Raw genomic sequence first — 20464 nt, forward strand, 5'->3', positions numbered from 1 at the left:
TGATGTGCACAACTCTTGGATCCTCCCTTCCAGACCTTATTCTTAATTGGTCGAATGTTTAGTTCTTTTCAAAAAGTTTGACTGTCCGACCATCCCACCTTGACTCCATTCACATACCTCTCCAAAACTGAGCGGCAGCTTGTCGCTGAACCTCAATATTTTATGAGATTCAGTCAGGAATGTTCTGTCAGCTGCTTTGTAATGACTGCAGGGGGGGCCACGACACAGAGTAAACAGACTTTTACGAACTCCATTTGGTCTAAAAGTCGTTTCATTTGGATGTAAACATAGTCATTGACACTTTCTCATATTATCAGTGGCTGTGTTTACTTTTATGTACATTAACTGGGCTGTTGGCTGCACTATGTTTCAGGACTGTAATGTTAAACTGTGATAGTTATACACTTTGGAAACCCTGCAGCTGAGAGTCCCATTCATGTTGCCATGAATAAACCTCTTAACAGAATATTTCTGTCCACTTGTGATGTCCCACCCACTGCTCAAGCAGCCTGCCAGCTATAAACCGGCGTGGCTTCTCTGGCTCCTCTGCCTCCTTTGCTTGTTGCCATGGCGTCTCTTGTTATCAGGATGTACCCATGATGCCGTGAAGGTCCAAACTTTTGGATGTTACAGTTGCAGTGACAGAATAAAATCGTATAAGCTTATTTTATAACTCAACTGTTATCCTTTCATTCCTCAACCCAAAATTTGGCGCCAGATAGAGAATTTGCTGTATCATAGTCGGCCTCCTCCTGACCCGTTCTTCCACAGCATCTCTTCTTTTTCCCTCTCTATCTTTCACTTTGCTCCATCGGTTTCTCACGCTGTCATCATATTCCCTGTATTTCTCCTTTCCTGCTCTCTTTGTGACCAGATGAGAGCTGACAGACTCCAGTAAACCCTCTCAGTGGCCTCGCCCATTAGCTCTGTCATGCGTTCATCTCGCCTCTCCTCCCCGACTGTGTCTATTATAGAACAGAGTCTGCAGGCCCGTTGCGAACTCAAGACAGTGCCAAGGAGATTTCAGACTGGTGGCCGATCAGTCTTATGATGATAAAATAATCTGTCCGGGATTAATGAATGCTGGGTTACACTGGTGCCATGACCTGCATTGTACATATGTAGGAAGGAGGTGGGAAAATCTGCATCAGTATGTGCAGTATGCGGCCATGTGAGTTCATGTTTTGACCCATAAATTCCTGTGCACTCATGTTCTTTGTGATCAAATTGTATTTTCCTATTTGAAGGTGATAAGGTGATCCAATTTATTTCATAGGTACTGTAGGAGAGCTGCAGCATGAGAAATGAGAACAAAAATCATTATCAAAATTAATGAATGTGTTGGAATTTGTGTTGGTAAACTGGCACCTCTCTCGTTTGGAGGTGTCCAATTAAGCTTTAAGGTACATATTACTAACTCGTGTTAATGCAGTTACACAATGTAACCGTGGTTATATTCTCTCATTTTAGCAAATTCTGGCTGCAGGCCGGCTGGCATTTTGCTTGATTCATATTTTGGAAATTTGTTTTGGTTTTCCTTCCAACAAGGAGATGGATTGAAGAATTCACTTGAAGGGAGTGCTTAAGTGGAGTGCCTGGGTCAGACATATTAGGTTGGCATAGCTAACATCTGCTAAAAGCAGGGAAATACTTTTGTATCTTGACCATCTCGCTAGCCGCTGGTAAAGCTACGCATCCAAAATTCACCTGGTTTTGATATTTCATATATCTTGCAGGGTGAATCCAGGAGGTTCACTGTGAAGACGAGACCCTTCCTCATACCCAAGTGACTGAATGGATGATTCACAATAAAAAAAAAAAAAAAAAAAAAACGAAAACCCATTCACAGTCTGCTTAGGTTGAGGCCTCAAAACCTCTTAGTTAGGTTTAGGCACTTAAGTCATTCATTAGGGTTAGGTAGTAAAACTCCTTGGTTAGGTTTAGACATCAAAACAACTTGGTTAGGTTTAGACATCAAAACAACTTGGTTAGGTTTAGACATCAAAACAGCTTGGTTAGATTTAGACATCAAAACAACTCGGTTAGGTTTAGACATCAAAACAACTCGGTTAGGTTTAGACATCAAAACAACTTGGTTAGGTTTAGACATCAAAACAGCTTGGTTAGGTATAGGCGTTGAGCTACTTAGTTTAGGAACCAAAACTACTGTTTCCATGTTTTCTACTTAGGTCACTTAACATTTAATTATACAGATATATAATACTGTTGATACATATTATTTTCTTCTCTCTTTAAGGAAAGGACTGGCTGCATTTAAAAGTAAAATAGTGAAAATAAATAAAATAGCTTTTTAGAAATTGTGCATCTTAAAGTACTTAATTTTTTAAAAATATAATAAAGTGTAGCAGCAGCTTGAGTTTCCCTTTTTTTGTTAATATTTCACATCTTAACAGTCTCAACCAATTTTACAACAGATAGATATCGACACATCTTAACAACTAAACAAGTTCAAATAAGACATGAGACACAAACAGCTGTCTCTTGGGTGAAAGTCTCTGCGTCTTTAATCCATCCATTAAGCCTGATCTCTCCTACACATTGTCACTCTTTATTCTACGTCACCTGACTTCTCCTCTTGCTACTGTCATAATTACAACAACCACTCCAGGCCTCTGCCTAACACATTCTGGTTTAGAATAAGCTGCTCGCACAGACAACATATACATCCGTTTTTATGGTGACGAGGTTTGGAGGACAACTGTGTGCAGGGCTAATGTCAAGCTAGCTGTTGTTCCTCCAAAACATAGTCTTTCTGCTCTTAGACATGATCTCTTGATCTTTTTTTCTTCATGTGTTAAATTTGAAACAAGTGCTGTTTTGATCATGAGGAGTTGTGGATGGAGCTGGACTCAGTTAGATCATGTACTGAGTTATGTAACAATTACACCTGATGATGAGTATTTAGAAGAGTAACTGTGTAGCTGAGTAGCTGATAATATTCACTCCTGCCAACACACAACTTGCCAACAAATGACTAATTGATTATGATTGATTAAAACACCATCATGGATTCATTGTGGTGTTTGCAGAGATCCTCCATGGGGTCTGCAGAGGTTATTGCATCATGTGTTGTGTAGGTAGCCAAATTTAAAATTGAGATCCAGTCTAATCAGTGAGTACCAGGTGGGGCCAAACAGATTATGTATGTGTAAGACTTATGTTACTAAAAAGTCATTATCAAAGCAAAGCAAGTTAATTTTCCATATCTAAGTTTCATGGGCCCAGAAGACATTATAACACAAGTAAAAATGTGTTTATCAAACTGGACATGATGCTTTCACATTCCAACGATGGAACGGAGTCAGGATGGATTTTAATATACAATGCCATAGATTAATTATATTACACAGTGATCTATCAAAATAGGTCAATATGAGACTTTAACCCTCTATGATAAAAGAGTGTAGGCAAGCTTCCAGTTCTGAATCCATATTCATCAGTACATACAGAGATGAATGCTTGTTTTGGTTTGGTACACTGGCTGGATTTGCTTGAGTTTGTGTGTTACCAGCACAGACCTGTACACTTATGTATTTATATGAAGGCTATATCCATTGTTCTGACTGAACAGTACATATATGCGAGGATAAATCTTACTGACAGGCACACATATAGGCTTCTACATGACGATTATCCATGGGGACACATTTATATGTCATTTTGCTGAGATGGTCTGTACAGCTGACCTTTAACCCCTTACCTCCGGCAACTTCTGGTCATCTCTTCGTATTAGGAAGTTTAACCTTGGAAACATGGCTTCTATAACATTTTCGTGGGACTCAATTATTATTTATTGAAAGTAGTAGAGATTTTTTTTTTTTTTTAAGGGAAAAGGCATCAAGGAAAACACAAAACATTATATAGACGCACCCTTTTTTTATCTCAAGTGAATGAAAACATATTATTTGTAAGCTTGACTGAACTCAGTTACTGAATGGAGGTTAGCTTTAGTTGATGCTAGCAGTTTGTTTTTATGGCTGTAAATACTCCAGAATAATATATCGTCCATGTAACAGTTGAATCCAAGTCCAATGTGTGTGTGTTTGCATGTATGTACGTACGTATATGTATGTACAATATAGGTCAGTTTTTACATGAAGATTATGTATGCCAGAATTATTCTGGATGTCACATAACTTACTTCCAATAAATTATGCAAGAACAATCACTTTTATGTTGCTGTGTCATTTTACAGGTATTTTCCCTCAACAGGATAATTATTTTCCTCATGCATTGCTTATTTAATAACAGAAATACACTCAATTCATGCTTAATAAGATACAAATTTTAACTGTACATCTATTTTGCCCTCCATTTGTTGAAAGATGTTTCAATTGTAAATGTCCGCATGATAAACTGGTTCTTATATATGGCTGAAGCATCTTTCCAGAACTCGCTGACAGATCGACCTTCACTATCCATCCTCATTCACCTTTACTTTCACTCAACTGTTCAAGCATTATTATAACACCGTTCTAGTGTTAAAGTATGAATGAAATATAATTGTCTTTATTTTTTTAAACCCAGGTTTATAGAAGTTGAGTGCCATAACATTTTTTCAGGGGGCTGGAACTGCCCCTTGCCCACATTCATTTTAAGTTGCAGATCACTGCTACACAGTGTCAATCATTCCCATCCACTCTCGTGAAACTGGTATTGTTGTCAACGTGATAGCGCCATGCAAGGTGCAGTCATATAAAGTGACAGGTTCACATGAAAATGAGAGCTGAGTTTGACAACAGTTATGGTCCAACCAGTGACTACTGAGTAGTCATAATGCAGTAATTGCTATTGAGTGGTCATGGCTCAGAACATGGACATGTTGATAGGTGTTGTAGCTGGTGTGAGGGTATCTAGTTTAGGAATGTGTTGACTTTTTTCTTGACAACATTATAATTATTGTATGTGCTGTAACTCAGGTCAGATTAAAAAAGACAAATGGAATCACCAACTCTTCCTCTTGTGAGCTTGAGCTGTTCTCACTCTTCACATGGTGCTAATATTATTTACACTTCTCATCTTACAGCTTTTATAGCTGTGCTTATTGCAGTGAACAAAGTGTGGGATGAGTTGACCTCCAACTTTCTGAATTTAAAACCAAAATAGAAAGATGTGGCCAAAGGTTTCCAAAAAGTATCTGCATTTTTCTTTTAGATCATTCTTGCTCTCTGGGTAACACATAATACGAAAGGCAGGTTTTAGATTTAGTTCCACCTTTTGTGACGGTCATGTAAATTTCATTTGACTTGCTGTCAGGTGAATTAATTTACACTACAGGTTACTACAAGATTTATGCCAGTCTAAAAACTTGTGTCAGAAATTTTATGTCTGCCTTTAACTAAATCCAACATTATTGCCCACTCATAGTGCTGGCCAGCGGAATTCAAATGTCAAAGAAAATTGTTGCATTTGCATAATTCTGATTTGGTTTAATAAGTGTATGTTAATGTAATCTACTGAGTCTGTTGGCCGCCTGAATTCTTTTGTATTTGTAATTAAGTTCACTCTGTAATAATATAAATGATTACATTAATTTGTAAATTGTGATCTTGTGTCTGCAGGGACTCTCTGCATTTATGGTTACATGAATGTCAGCACTGCAGGCCAGATGCCGGTGATGGAGGAGCTTGTCAGTGAGAGGTGAGCATCAATCAGCTTTACTGTAGATTCTTCGCTGCATCTCTTCCTGATTTCCTGACCTAATATGCAACACATCAAAACATCCGCCTCAAAATAAACTTAGATTTATTCCGTTTTTCTATTTAAAAAAAGTTTTTATCACATTTCTTAGATTACACATCTGGACATCAAGCAGACCTTTGTTTAAGTTGTAGTTTGTAGTTTGGGTTGTTTTCCATTGGGAACACTTGATCTCATCACTTGTTTATCGGGTTGGACATACCACTGACTTTCCCAGTCTTTTCCCAAAGTTTTTAGTTTCTGTGAGGCATACTTTATTAAACACTCTTGGGCACAATTAGGGTTTGTTGTATGAAAGCTCAACAACTCACTTTATTAAGCTACAACATGCAAGTACACCATCTCTCAGTGTGTTGTTAATTTTCTTAGTAGAGGTTGATAGGTATTATAATTTTCATATTAAAAGAATGATATCTAAAATTGTAAATGTGGACTAAATATGTATTTTACAACCAGGATCTAGTCTACATGATACCTGGCTGACATGACATGAACTACTTTTCCTTCTGCCTGTCTTTATCATATGCAATCTACGCCTCTATAAATGTGTAAGGCACCTCTGACACAGAGCTGACTTTGATTATAGCTCATGTGATGAGCCTATACAGTTCTCAGAACAGTAATGACGCTGTATGTGACGTGTGGGAGGACTGTGGACACTGTGGTAACACCACAAACCTTGTTAAGCATTTAATCACAAAACAGAATAAGATGAGGTGGTCTGAAGAATGGTGCTGACAGACTTCAGTCACTGAGTCCTTTGTCACTGGCAGGCATTATCCAGGTACAGAGAGAGAGTGTAGCAATTGCTGACATGTATCTATTACTGACCATGTGATAGTGATTCACATCTGTCTGGGCTTACGTTTGTGTGTTCATGTTCAACAATGGGAGTTTTTTGCACATTCTCAGTACTACAAAAGACATTTTATTAGGCTTTTGTTCGAATAAATCAGTATTGTATTGGTGTGTGCAATACCAGCCTTTTACTTTGTGTTACATTGGAAAGGGAATCACTGGCATTCTACATCACTATAAAAAAATAGGGTATTTTTAGCATTTTATGATTGCAGGACACCCAGACTCTGCTCTACTAGATTAAACAGGAAAGCCAACTTAAAGTGTCTTAGTAAGGTGCTGTGCCACCCTTAGCTTATGGAACAGTTACACTTATAAAACTGTAGGACTGTATTGTAGGGATGAACACTGTCCATCCAAACTGTGTGACACTAAACTCCACAATTTCCCATTGGTATTCAGTAGATAAACATATGTTGGCTGTGGTGAGACCACTGTCATAACCATCAAAGTATTAAGTGAGCTCTTGGGACCTGCTGAAAGCATCTACATTGGTTATGATTTTTTTCTTCATTTAGTTTTTTTAATTGTGAGCTATGGGTGGATATGCTGCCAAAACACAACAAAATGAACTAGTTATGACCAATTTATAGCACTTAAAACCAATCCAAATTGAAGACTTTCTTACATAAAATGTAAGCAAAACATTTTTGAATTACCAGCAGCCATAGTGCCTGTAGGTGTTTTCTGTGTGTCTGTATTCATCCACACCAAGTATTATATGGAAATACAGCACACATGGCTGCTGCAGTGTTTAGTAAGCCAGTCTCAAGATGCTGCAGATTAAGAAATGAATTGGCTGTCCTGGTTCTTTTTTCAAGGACATTCTCATCTTCAGATACTTGGTTCAGCTAAGAGAACAATAGACAGTGTGGGATTTCTACTGTGCCTGTGTAGTCGTCTTTCCCTCAGGCTTGTTTGATTAAAATGAGGATCCTGCTAAAACTGTTGGTGGTCTTTTTTTTTCTACTTTGGAATGTAAAGAGTCATTTTATAGCTTCCTCCGCTCGGTTGACGTCCATTAGCCTGAAGGGTGAGAGAGAGAGCGAGAGAGAGAGAGAGAGAGAGAGAGAGAGAGAGAGAGAGAGAGTGAGAGAGAGAGGGAGAGGGAGAAAGAGAGAGAGACATTTACATTTTGCTTAAATCACCATCATTGCGAAGGCAGAGTTGGACAACTTTTTATCAGCTTTTTATCAAAGCAACAGCTTGCTTTGACTCAAAGCCCCACAGAGAGAGTGATATGAGAAAGAGAAAAATCAGCAGAAATTAACCAACATATACATATTTATGTATTGCCAAAAACTATTTAAAATATCTATCAAATATGATACAAATGGTGATACAGGGTTAAAAACTAAAATGGACGAAAAGATGTCATCATGTAAGAAGGATGTGCAGGCTTGGAAAAGGTTGTGGAGACCACCTTTTAATGCGATGGTAGGGTTACACTAAGTGACCCACTTTTGTGTTGTGATGTCATGAATGGGATCCATATCCAGTTTATGGCACTAATACTGGGTCTCTGTCAGCTCCAGCCAGAGAGTATGATTTATGTTGCTATCTCACACCAGCCCACGCAGCGCACTACTTACATACATCATCATATGTTAAGAATTACATGCTTATACATGTCATATGACACACAAACGTAGATGCAGGAACACATTAGCAAGTAGTTTCTAATAGTTAGGAACAGATGGTTTCTGTTTGGTTACCATAGCTAAAACAATGGAGTTTGGACTGCTTGAATGACATCCGTGTTAATTGTTCTGCAAAAGGGTGGGGAAAATGTGTCAATTCAATGAGAAACGGTTAACACATTTGCAAGAGGTGTCTTGGGCTCTGCTGAGACAGTGATGATGAAAACCGAGTGGATTCCAGTTTGTCTAAACAGGTCAAAGCAATCAATAAAAACTGTAAAATAGGTCAGTTGTTCAGTAAAATGCTTGCTGTGAAGCTGCAGAAATGTTTTGTGAACTATGAGACTACCAGCTTTCTTATTTTCTTATACTCAATAGATTTTATTTTGGTTTCCATATATTTTGTGTAATATTTACAGTATTTCAGTTTTCAGCCACAGATCGAAAAAAAGAATCAATGGAATCAAAAAATGCATCAAAGAATTTCTGATTCTGGATTCAATTCTTTGCAAGAAGGCAAATTTGACAACAAATGGCACTGGCATGAAAGCTACATAGAGTAATAGGCCACAATGACAAGCAATGGTGCACCGATTCGCACTGAGTGCTGTATTTTGTATTTTGTTGTCCACTGTGTAATGGTTGATTGGAAGAGCTCATACAGTTGTTTGCAAGTTGTGTTGTTTGAAGGCAAAATTAGTTTTTGTTGCATATTTTAAATGTTTTGGCACGGTTAGAGCCTTTTGCAAACAAAATGAGTCATTTTGACCATGAGTGCCACTGTTTCGGCCTGTGTGTTAACTGTTTTGAAAATGTGGAGTTGAATTGACTGCTGCTTCAAAGCAATCAAGAAAACCTGTAATGATCGGCTCTGCAGCATAAGAAATGCCCAATGTATACATTTGTAATAGCAGAGTTTATACCTTGTATTACTGCAAATTCTCATCGATTACTAATTAATCTTGCTCCATTGTGCATTTGTGATCTGGATTGTTTTGCCCATTCCTCTTTGAGCACTTTTGTATTAGCCTGAGGAGATTCAGATAGTAAATTATATGTGTGATATATGTTTGCTTAAAGTGTCCTTGAGGAATAGAGACTACAATGTGGGAGTACTAACTATTTTATTGAAAATGTACCATCATTAGCATACTTCTTAATCTGCAACTCTTTCTTAATGAGAGGAGACAGTATCTGCTGTGCTGCTGATTTACCAGAAGGAAAAACCTATATTTGTCATATCACACATGTCGCACCGCATGTTCTGTCAGCATGACATCACATTACTGTCTTATCTCTCATTTACCATTTGCAGTATACATACGAGTTTATCCTCTGGCATGGATTATAACCCAGTTAGACCTTATACCATCATGCTCCAAATGTTTTCCACATTATGTTCACTTTCCTGGGATGTTATTTAAAAGAGTTTCTTGAGCATCACTCGGAAATTATCACCTACTTCCTTCCACTTAGACAGGTTTACTTTTAGGGACTTGGGGCACATATAAACATGAAATTGTTAAAAACTTAGCAATATTATCACTGTGAAAAGGGACTTAACATGACTGTGATAATTCAACATAAAAATGCAATTGACGTGGCTCGTAATGCTTAACTCTCCAACAGCCGTTGAATGGCCCTGATTGGGGGAGACTTTTGAGCAACGCTTTCTGTTGGCTTGTCAAGCGGGCGAGGTGATGCATTTTTCATGTTACACAGATTTTATTTAATGTTGTGTAGGATTGTGCCGATGGTCATGCCTTGTATGAGCCTACTTATCTAAAATTACATCTGTTTAAATGGCACCTTGAATTGCCAAGTTTGGTATATCATATGCACACCAGAATGTGGAACACGGATTCTCTTTTTCATCAATATTAAAGGGATAGTTCGGGTTTTTGAAGTGGGGTCATATAAAGTACATATCTGTAGTCTATCTGTTCCCTACCGTAATTGCCGATCAGCGCAGCCTCAGTTTGGAGAAGCAGAGAGCCGCTCCAGCCCAGACTTCTCCAAACTGAGGCTGCGCTGATTGGTGATTACAGTAGGGAACAGATCGACTATAGATATGTAATTTATATGACCCCGCTTCAGAAAACCCAAACTATCCCTTTAGGTAAATAAGTGTGCTTGAGGGTAGATCTATGTTTTATTATTGCAAACCAAACACTAAATAATAGGTCATTTTTGCGGTTTGATTTTGTTTAGTTGTCCAGTTTTCCTTTCAATTTAAACAACTTCTTAAATGCAATTTTTGTGGCTAGGTATGTACAGTATTGCATAATGCAGATGCAGCAGAAACTGTCATTCTTTCCATCATGGCACACTGTTGAGGTGATGTCTGCTGCACACATATCTAAAATTGATCTCTCCCCAGGTTGACCATATTTTCAGTCTTATTTAATGTATCTTACAGTGCAGGATTTGTACCCTGATGCTTTAATTTTCAGGGCCTTTTTCCATTAGCATTTTTTGGCATGCCAGGTCATACCAGGTGGTGCAGGATTACGTTTCGATTATCCATTTAAGTGCAGCAAGTTGTATCAAGTCATACCAAAGATGGATCAAAGTGTGCCTGACACACCTCCATGTGTGCTGTATCAACCTATGGTTATACTTAACCAACACCTAATATTTACATGTCAAACACATCTTGTTCTCTTATAGCTCATATCAGGGAGGCCTTTGCAATCATCCTGGAACAGGCCTACATGGAGCCACAAGTCAATACAATGCAGTCAGTCAGATTCAGAGGGATCAGATAGCAGCAAGCGTCTATTTCCTCTCCTTGAATCAGTTTTCCCCTCTCGCTCTGCTGTTTACCCTCCCCCTTCTCACCACCTCAGGTGTCCTGTGACAGATCCTGTTTTCCGCATGATTGCTTTCAACAGGAGAGTTCAGCCTCAGACAGCATGAAACCAAACAGATAGATTGTCTCTTGTCGCTCATGTTGTTACAGTACATGGGTCAACTGTTTGCCCGTTTATTCAGCTCATCCAGCTGTCTATTCAATTACTTACATTTGTGACCGTCATTTATTTGATGAGCAAAAACAAAACAAAATAACTTTTCAGAACTAAAACAAGGAATTCTTGTCCTTTTTAAGGTTTATAATGATAACTTTAATGCTCCACTAAACAGAAATTGGTCAGTAACAAGTCTTTTATATATGTCAACCAGAGGAGGCTCGTCCATAGAGGCAGAGGAGGTTGGTCCTCCACTATTTTTGAGAGGCAAGAGGAAGATCATTTTTTTTTTTTTAAGAAAGAGTAACTGGTTGAAATAAATCATTACCAAATCTCAGTATCATTTATAAAATATTATATATATATATATATATTATATCATAAAAAAAGTTTCTTCTTTGGAAGAAAATCCACTTAAAAAGGTTGAACAGCGACAGCTGCAGACGGAGGATACAGAGCAGTCTGTGAGAGGAGCAGGGAGCAGGAAGGTGGGGGCTAGAGGAGGACGGAGGGCTTCTGTCCTCCGTTGGAGGGATCTCCTTCCATTCACTCAATGCATTTAGGATTTTTTCAAGCTGATCTATGATTGGCTAAGACACGTAAAATGACGCGCTAAGGGAGGACGTCCTCCCTTACCAATCACCAGAATACAAGATTGACAGCAGGTTGGTCCAATAACAGTTCCCAAATTTCATTCTCACATTTATACAACCGTAAACAAAAAATACTTATGTGTTTTTTACAGCTTTCACTGCCAGCCATGCTCGGACAAGAAATATGGAGTTTTCAGCGATATTGAAATTGGTTTCAAAGGAAATATAAGCACATTTCTGAAAGAAAAAAAACTGTTCGGAGAAATCAGAGAGAAGCAGTCAGAAAGATAATTCATAGTTTTTGTTTTGTTCATCCTGCTGGAGGACATAACGTTAGCGGCGCGACTGGGACACATTACAGAGCAGCAACACAGTTGTTTTTGGCGATTGTGATGAGTGATGAGTGTGATGTCCTGTGCTGTTGTGAAGTATGTACATTGACTGCTGTGGTAGCACAGTGGGTAGAGCAGTTGCCTGCCACACAGGTGACTGGGGATCGAATTCTGGAAGGGGTACATATTGGTGTTTTTTTGTCTTGTATATTAGCCATTTAATAAAATGTTTTTTAAAGAAGTCTTGTAAGTCATTGTTTTATTGCTTAATTTTCATTGAATATAAGAAAGTAGGGATAAGTAGTTGACTTGTATAAAATATGACACTGTGGACTGGTTTTCCTCCTGTCCTCCCCAATTTTTTCAGTCACCAGCCGCCACTGATGTCAACATACCATGAATAATATGTAGAAAGGGCAATCTATGCAATATATTAATGTGATGTTTTGGGGATATCCCTGCAAGTACTGCGCGTGTTGCCTTCGACTCAAAATACTGAACCCCAAACTGCTCCATCACTGTCTTTTCCATCAGTGTTTGAGGGTGTGCCGAGCATATAAATTGGCACTTTGGAAGTGGTGTATAGCTAACAATGAGCTATGCATGGCCCCAGTGTATGGATGTTGGTGTGGACGGGTGAATGTGGCTTGTGTCCTGCAGTGCTTTTTTAGTGGTCGGGAGACCAGACAATCAGAAAAAAAGTCAAAAAGTCAATTTACCATTTCTATATACCATTTATACTATACATATACTATGTATTTGCAGTGATTTCTCAAATGCAGTTATCAAACACAAATATATAATGGAGGCAGGGTTTTCTTTACAGATTAACCATAAAATTAACGCTGGAACGGCAAGGTTCTCGAAATGTATCACCCCAAGCTTCTTTTTCTGTGTAAATTCTGTGGAAAAAAGATTTGTCAAACACATCAGTTTTCCCTTGAACCTATTGGGATGAAACAGGGAATCACCTGCATGAAAAAAAGTGTTATTTGGGCTAGATGAAGTTGTGTGTGAGGTGGAAAGCAAGGACCTGGACAGAGAGAGGGTTTCTCTCCCATTACAGAACTGCATGTTTGCAGTTTTACTAACCTCAATCAACCTTATGTAAGTGGTTGTTTTTTTATCCTGAATGTTAAAGATACTGGAACGGGGTGTAACCCCAAACATTGTCCTTAATATAACAAAAATAACACAGTGGCATGTGGCGACAAGAGGCTGCTTTTTAGGAAAACACACAATACATTTTAAGCTGTCCTTTGTCTGTTTGATGGTGATATCTGGCTTTTTTTTATGTGTGATAAGTCCAGCACCTTCTGTTGTGTGAGGGTGTGTCGGGGTATACTCTCTGTGTCCCTGCATCTTTTCATAACCCTCAGGGGTCCTTTCATCATTAATCACTTCAAGTCACCCGTAGATAATTGTGACACATTGATTCTTCACTGCAGCGATGGCAGCGGCTCACAGCACAATTCAAGTCTGTTCAACTTCTTTTTATCCCTCCATTCAAGCCCCACTTATGCTGTTTGGTGGCTGTGTTGCAGAGTGCAGACTTGGCAGCCGACATGGTGCACCGTTTTTTTCAAATCACACACTGAATTATTCATTCAGCGCCTGCTTACGTAATCTCAATAAGAAATCCTCCATTCATATAAAAAAAACAAAAAAAACATTTGCTGATGCATGAACACACTCAAACTGAGGAGAAAAGGTCTCCATTCAACGCAGGCATGATCACGAAGCACGCTGAAAATGCCGTCAAAATCTCAGGCAGTAAAACTGACATCTGCCGAGTCTCTGAGTCTGTTATCCTCCCAGATGGACAGGAGTCAGCAGGAGTTGGAGTCTGTGTGTGTTGGGTGGATTAAGTGCTCCATTATACAGTGGTTCCAACCCGTTTTCATTCATGCCTGACAAGGTGATTCATCCCACCTGTCAGTGATAGCACTCACAGGCACGTGCCGGCTCAGCCTCCAGGGCCTACTCCTGCTCTTTGATCCTCTCCTTTCAGAAAAGATCCTCAGGCAGCTTCTATGTTCACACATCTGATGGCATCTCTTCCAGAAAGCCTTTGCATGGATGTGGCTGCCATAGAGAAAAATGGTGGGTCCTCTTTTTTGGAGAATTCCAGTTTTTACCTCACATTTTCTTGAAACATGGAAGACAGAGGAAGCTACATGTAATCTGATAAATTACCTCCAGTGATATCACTCAGTGGCTGAGCTCCTTTCTGGGTATTGTATGCAGTATAATATAAAATATTATTTACTCAGCTGCATTGCTGATTCAATTTGCGTGGATGGCCAAAGAACCTCTGACCTCTGACAAGGGCCAACTAGTGCCAACGGTGCGGGACATACTCAGAAAATGTGGCCACAGATGCTAATCAACAGCTGTCAATGGCCAGCTATGGTGGAGATTTACAGAGATAACATTATAATATACTAATGTAGTTGTGCCCTATAGTGTGAAAGTGTAAAAATGAAGATGATGGATAAATACATCTAAGGGGATATTATGTATTATTTTTGTATCAATTCAGTGATATCAACCTGGAGAGAATTATCCTTCTACTGGGAAAAGCAAGACCAGAAACAAACAAAAGCACGGCAAGCATTAGAAAACACATATGACACACGTTCCGAAATAAAGTGAGACCTGTCGTGAAATTCTATTTTTTTTGCTGTAGAATACATCCTCCAACTTCAGTTCTCAGTGTTCCTCTGCACAGGAACTATTTCACACTGACTTTCAGAATTTTAAAAAAAGATGTTTTGAGCAGAATATTTAAACTTAAATTCCCTACTTTCATCCCTCCCTGAGCTCAACACTCTCGTTCCATGTTTCACTCACAAGAACTGAATTCTCCCTCTGCAGCACTGAAACAGTACAAAATGAGGATAAAAGAAAGAAGTGGAGCTTGAGCTGTGTTGTTTTTTCACCATTAAGGGAAAAAAAAATGAAATAAAACTTAAAAGAAGGTTTGGAAGAGGGAGGACTGTTTCTTTGCCAGCTTCTCCACTGAAACAAATATGTCCTATTTCATGTGGAAGTGCAGAACAATTAGCTAATTTGTGCCGACAAGTGGCTCTGAGCTGAGGGCTGCCCAGTGCTTTCACACAGAGTCATTCTCTTTGATACACACATGGACAAGACTGCTACAGAGGGTGATTATGATCTTATTGACACACACACACGCACACACACACACACACACACACACACACACACACACACACACACACATGGACATATCCATTTTATCCTTCTTTCTTTACACAACACATCACTGTGTCTCATAAACTCTCACAAAATCCTACAGTAAGTCCACACTTTCATCCATACACACTGTATGTATTTTAATGATGTGGATGAGGGCAGAGGAAACACTGCTGTTTGCTTTGGGTCCCTGTGTTGTGCTTTTTAACTGTCAGTACCTCACCACTGCTGATTATTGCCACAGCTGCTGCTTCTATCTGTGGAAGGATTTAGAGCCAGAGAGGGAAACAGACTATTTAACTATGTAAAGGCATATCCTCCACTTATGTAGCTCAACTCTTTCTCTAAAGAATCTGTGCATCAGATAGACGTGTCTTTATATTGGTTCCCTAATCTTGCTTGCGTTATGCAATTTGTCTGCGGCTGGGCGCACAGTCTCCTGGGAAAATGAAGACGGATTGATTGGATGAACTTGTGTTTTACCCTGTGTTGTTGGTAGTTGTTACTCTGAGGAAAACTGAGAGCGATCTGGTTGTGTTTGTCACTGAGGCGCCAACTATAATACCACAAATGCTAGGGGGTGGGAGAATTGTCTGTGTCAACTTGCGGTGAGGTGTTAGGTAATTTATTTTGCAATGATAACAACAAATGTTAAAGAAAATATATAATGCTGGTGGCTGAACCCATATGGGCCTATGGGTTCAGCCACCAGCATTATATTTAGGGCCCGAGCAGGTAGACCTGCGAGGTCTCTATTGTAATTGGAAGGAAAGAAATTTTCTTCTCCAAGTTTGACTGCAGTTTTGGATGTCTGAACATACCCAAAAAATCACCAAATTTAGAATATACGTCACATCCGGCGAAAATTACGATCCTGCATTGTCACTGGGCGTGGTCCTGACCTGCAGGCTCTGTAGCGCCCCCTAATGTTCTTCCCTGCCTTCCACATGCACGTAGACAAACGAAATTCGGTACGCAGATTCCTCATGACCAGACACACAAAAAAGTCTGGGGTCCCATACTGTTACTCCAACAGGAAGTCAGCCATTTTGATGTGTGGCGGCATTTTTCCCAAATTCATGCCTACTTTGAAAACTATCTTGTTCTAGAGCTTAAACACCACAGTCTTCACATTAACTCAGTTATCATCTTCATGCCTTGAAGAACAAAAGTTAAAGTTAAAGTTAAATCTTTCAGCTGCGTCATACTCTTGTGGGCGGGACGGTGGAAACCATTTTTTTCCCTCGCCGTCAAGCATCAAGGCTTTATGACTTCAACATACAATTTCCTATCCACACCAAACTGCTCATAAGTGTAGAGGCTGTCGTCCTGAATACATCTCAGCATCAATGCTAAGTCGGCCATTTTGATTTTGGCCGCCATTTTTAAATATTGCCAATCTTCCTACTTAAATTATCTCCTCCTACAGATGTAATACCACCGACTTCACAGTCACTCAGTATCATCCTCTGACCTTGAAGATGAAAAGTTATGGAAATCTTTATCCTACGTCATACCTACTGGCTGTGGCAGTGCCCGCCATTAAATCCTTCGTCATGAAGCATCGAGTCCTAATAACTTCTTCATACAATTTCCTATCTCGGCCAAATCTCTCAGGAATCTAGAGGGAGTCGCCATGAATAGATCAGTGCATCAATACTGTGTCATATCCGTAGCGCCACCCACTGGACACAGGAAGTCAGACAAACATCATCTGATTGACATGACGTTCACTGCTTGTTTCTCCCCATCATGACATGCTTGTAACAGGTGAGCGCACAGTCCGACAACGCTGCAGCCCGACATGCGCGGACTGCAAGGGCCCGTTCATTACTGCTTGCAGTTTTAATGTCTTTTACATTTGTAAAAGAAGGCCAAACTATAAAGAAGAAATAAGAAATTAGCAATGACACCAACGTGAAACTCAGTTCTATGTAGAAACTATTGAACAGCCAATAAATTGAAAACATGTACGTTTTGAATTAGAATTAAAATGGAAATGAATAATACCATTATTATTTCTCACATTTCGCAGATTGATATAATAATGAATATAATGTTTAGAGTAATTGAAGTCAAACCTTTTTCTCTGGCTCCCTGAAGTACTAAAACAAGTGGGAAATGCATGACTGTGTGTTAATAGATGGATACCAGACATAATAGCACGCAGTCATTTGAAGCCAAAATATGTTTTATGCTTCCTTAGGTTGGTTAATTGTTGTGTGGCTTTATGCTTTAGTGTTTATCAGTCCATGGACTTTACATTAGAATAATGTATTGCACATAAAAAAAAAAAAAAAAAAAAAAAAAAAAAAAACACTTTCTAGTCTTTGGAAAAGTTTCACATATGTGGAATAAAACTTTATAATACCATGAATATTAATAGTTTATCTTGTGTACAGTTAAATGGTTTCCGTTCAGCAGTTCTTAACAGTCCAAGGGAAAAAAAGCTGTTTTGAATGGACATAAATGTAGCTATTATTTTTGTGCGTTAAGTGTTGATGAGTCATAGCATCTTCCTCCTGTTTTGAGCTGTAAACAAGTTTCAAAAGAGTGAAAAAGTTAACAGTCTATAGGCTTGTTTGCAGAACTTTTACATCCTACTTAGCACATAGTATCCACACAAATGGATTATTTGCTTATCTTAGTGTACTTGCAGTGTTTGTGTGTGTGTGTGTGTGTGTGTGTGTGTGTGTGGGGGGGGGGGGGGATTCTTCTTCATTTCAGATCCTCTGAGGAAATAGGAAAATGAGCATGCTGATTTTTCTTCCTGATGATTATCAGGTAAATGTGACAGACACCTTAGCTCTGACTATGAAAAGAAACATCTCATCTATACCACGCAGAGTATAAGATTAAAATGATATGTGGTTTGATGGTAATGAGCGCTGCGGTAAAGCTAAAAATGTGACACACAGATTAGCAGCTCAGAAAAGGCTCAACTGATGCCTGTGAGCTTTCAAACAGCGTGAGCATTTAGCTGAAAGTTTGTTTATTTTCCAGTTCATATTTGTTGCTTTCTCACCATTTCCCTCCAGTAGCAGCATCACATCGAATCCCCTGATATTGACTGTTAATACCTGACTCTGATAATTATTGTTAGATTCAAAATTCAAGATTGAAAGGTTTTTATTTGTCACATACTCATACAGGATGCGCAGTGAAAGGTTTTTGTGACTGTGCTCAATTGAAGTAAAGGTATAGGTAAAGGTTTATTATTATTACAAGTCTGGGCAGCGAGGCAAATGATCTGTGAATGTTGGTGTAGTGTTTCCTCAGGATGCCCCATTCAGTAAAAGGACACCTGCTCTTTTGTTACATGAACGGAGAAGAAACTGTAGACGGGCACCGGTGTTTATTTAAAACCTGCTCCTCTCTGAACACATAATGATGCTCATTGGATAATTTGTTCCACCACTGTTATTCCATGCTCATGAAGCATCTCTGGCTGCATCCCCAAGTTATCTTTCCTTGACTCTCATTTGATTCCTTTTGTTACTTGCGTATACTTTCTCTCTTTTCATGCAATCTATTTAAAATATTGTACAAACAGCAATACCTCGACGTTTGCTTTCTTTTGGTAATTGCAGAACTGGAGCTTGTTCAGCTTCTCTTTCACATAAAAAAAAAGAAAGAAAATGAAGGTCATGCAATGGAAAAACCATGTGCGTATGTTCCTTTGTGTCAGTAGATTAAACCGACATCTTACACAAAGCTGTTAGCAGAGGTTTTGAACTGATATAGAGATACAAAGTCCCAAATGAATCCTGTTTGAATTGTGCGATGAATCACACACATGATGTTTGTCAATTTAAAAGGTAAGTTTTCAAGTCAATAAAGTTGCAGCGTGGCATAAATCTGTTGAAGGATAAGATTGTGAAAATACACAACAAAGCCTTGTGGAGCTGATCCCTTTCATTACCTACATCACAGGTTCACTGAGTGGGTTCACACAACTAAGTGGTCTTATACTATCTTTCTTTACTTGTGACATGTCATAAGTGTTGTCTTTTCCTGGTTTTAAGTGATGTCATTTTTTAAACATTTTTTAATGCTTGTACTTGCTCACTTAGTCATTAAATCCACATTTCTGATGAGTATTTATCAAAAATCTTACTATGTTAATGTTTTGTGAAATTTTAAGGTACATACTAGGCCCGGGACTCGATTAAAAAAAATTAATCGAATTAATCAGAGGCTTTGTAATTAATTAATCGAAATTAATCGCATTTTAATCGCATATAAATATTTGACCTGAGAACAGTGAGAAGCAATTTTTTTCACATGGATTTTTGTATACCATTGAATAATGACTGAATACAGAAGCTTAAGCAACAAAACATTGTTTTTGTTTTGTCAAGACCAACAGACCAGTGCAATTTTTACATTTTTTTTTTGGCCTTTTATGGCTTTATTGACAGAACAGCTGAAGATATGACAGGAAACAGGGAGAGAGAGAGAGGGGGAGTGACACGCAGCAAACGGACCCAGGCTGGGAGTTGAACCTGGATCCGCTGCAGAGCCTTGGCACATGGGACGCGCGCTCTACTCACTGAGCTAAACGCTGCCCCGACCAGTGAAATTTCTGCCATAAAGTGCAGCAATAGCATGCTCTTATCTACGCTGCCATCCATCCACTTTTGAAAACAAAATTTCCCATCCACGGGGCCATCCAAAGCCGTCTCATCTGCTTCTTCGTTCATTGTTGTTGTCTGAAGTCATGAACGTTAGTTGGTGCTCCACTATAATCAGTACCCCTGAAACTCTTCCAGTGAGAAACGTTCCGCGGTGCAAAAATAAGTGCGATTTTAACGCGTACATTTTTGTGTAATTCATTCATCGTAATTAACGCGTTAAAGTCCCGGCCCTAGTACATACCTTTATTTGGGGGTCCTAGTTGAATAGGTTTATATACTTTAATAAAAAAAACAAAAAAAAAAAAAAAAAAAACACATTATTGTTCTCATATGATTTATTGCTGCAGCATCCCTTTACATACCGTCCCTGGAACACTCTGTTTTATCTACAGAGTGAGACATCTTGCCTCTGTTGAAATCTTTGATCAGAGATGCGCATGCACATTACTTAACGTAGAGGATGTAGCCAATCAAGCCAGGCAGAGTACAGTGGGT

General features: G+C 38.9%; 1 protein-coding gene across 2 annotated transcripts in view; it reads left to right on the forward strand.

The window, feature by feature from the left end:
* htr4 (5-hydroxytryptamine receptor 4) overlaps positions 1-20464 on the forward strand; it is a 180060-nt gene that overhangs the window by 52137 nt on the left and 107459 nt on the right. For both annotated transcript variants that reach the window (XM_030397373.1, XM_030397372.1), the window contains exon 2: positions 5583-5661. In XM_030397373.1, the coding sequence (XP_030253233.1) occupies positions 5606-5661 (56 nt within the window). In that variant the 5' untranslated portion in view covers positions 5583-5605. The remainder of the gene's footprint in view (positions 1-5582; positions 5662-20464) is intronic.

This window comes from Sparus aurata, chromosome 18 (genome assembly GCF_900880675.1).
Source record: "Sparus aurata chromosome 18, fSpaAur1.1, whole genome shotgun sequence".
NCBI classification, from domain to species: domain Eukaryota; kingdom Metazoa; phylum Chordata; class Actinopteri; order Spariformes; family Sparidae; genus Sparus; species Sparus aurata.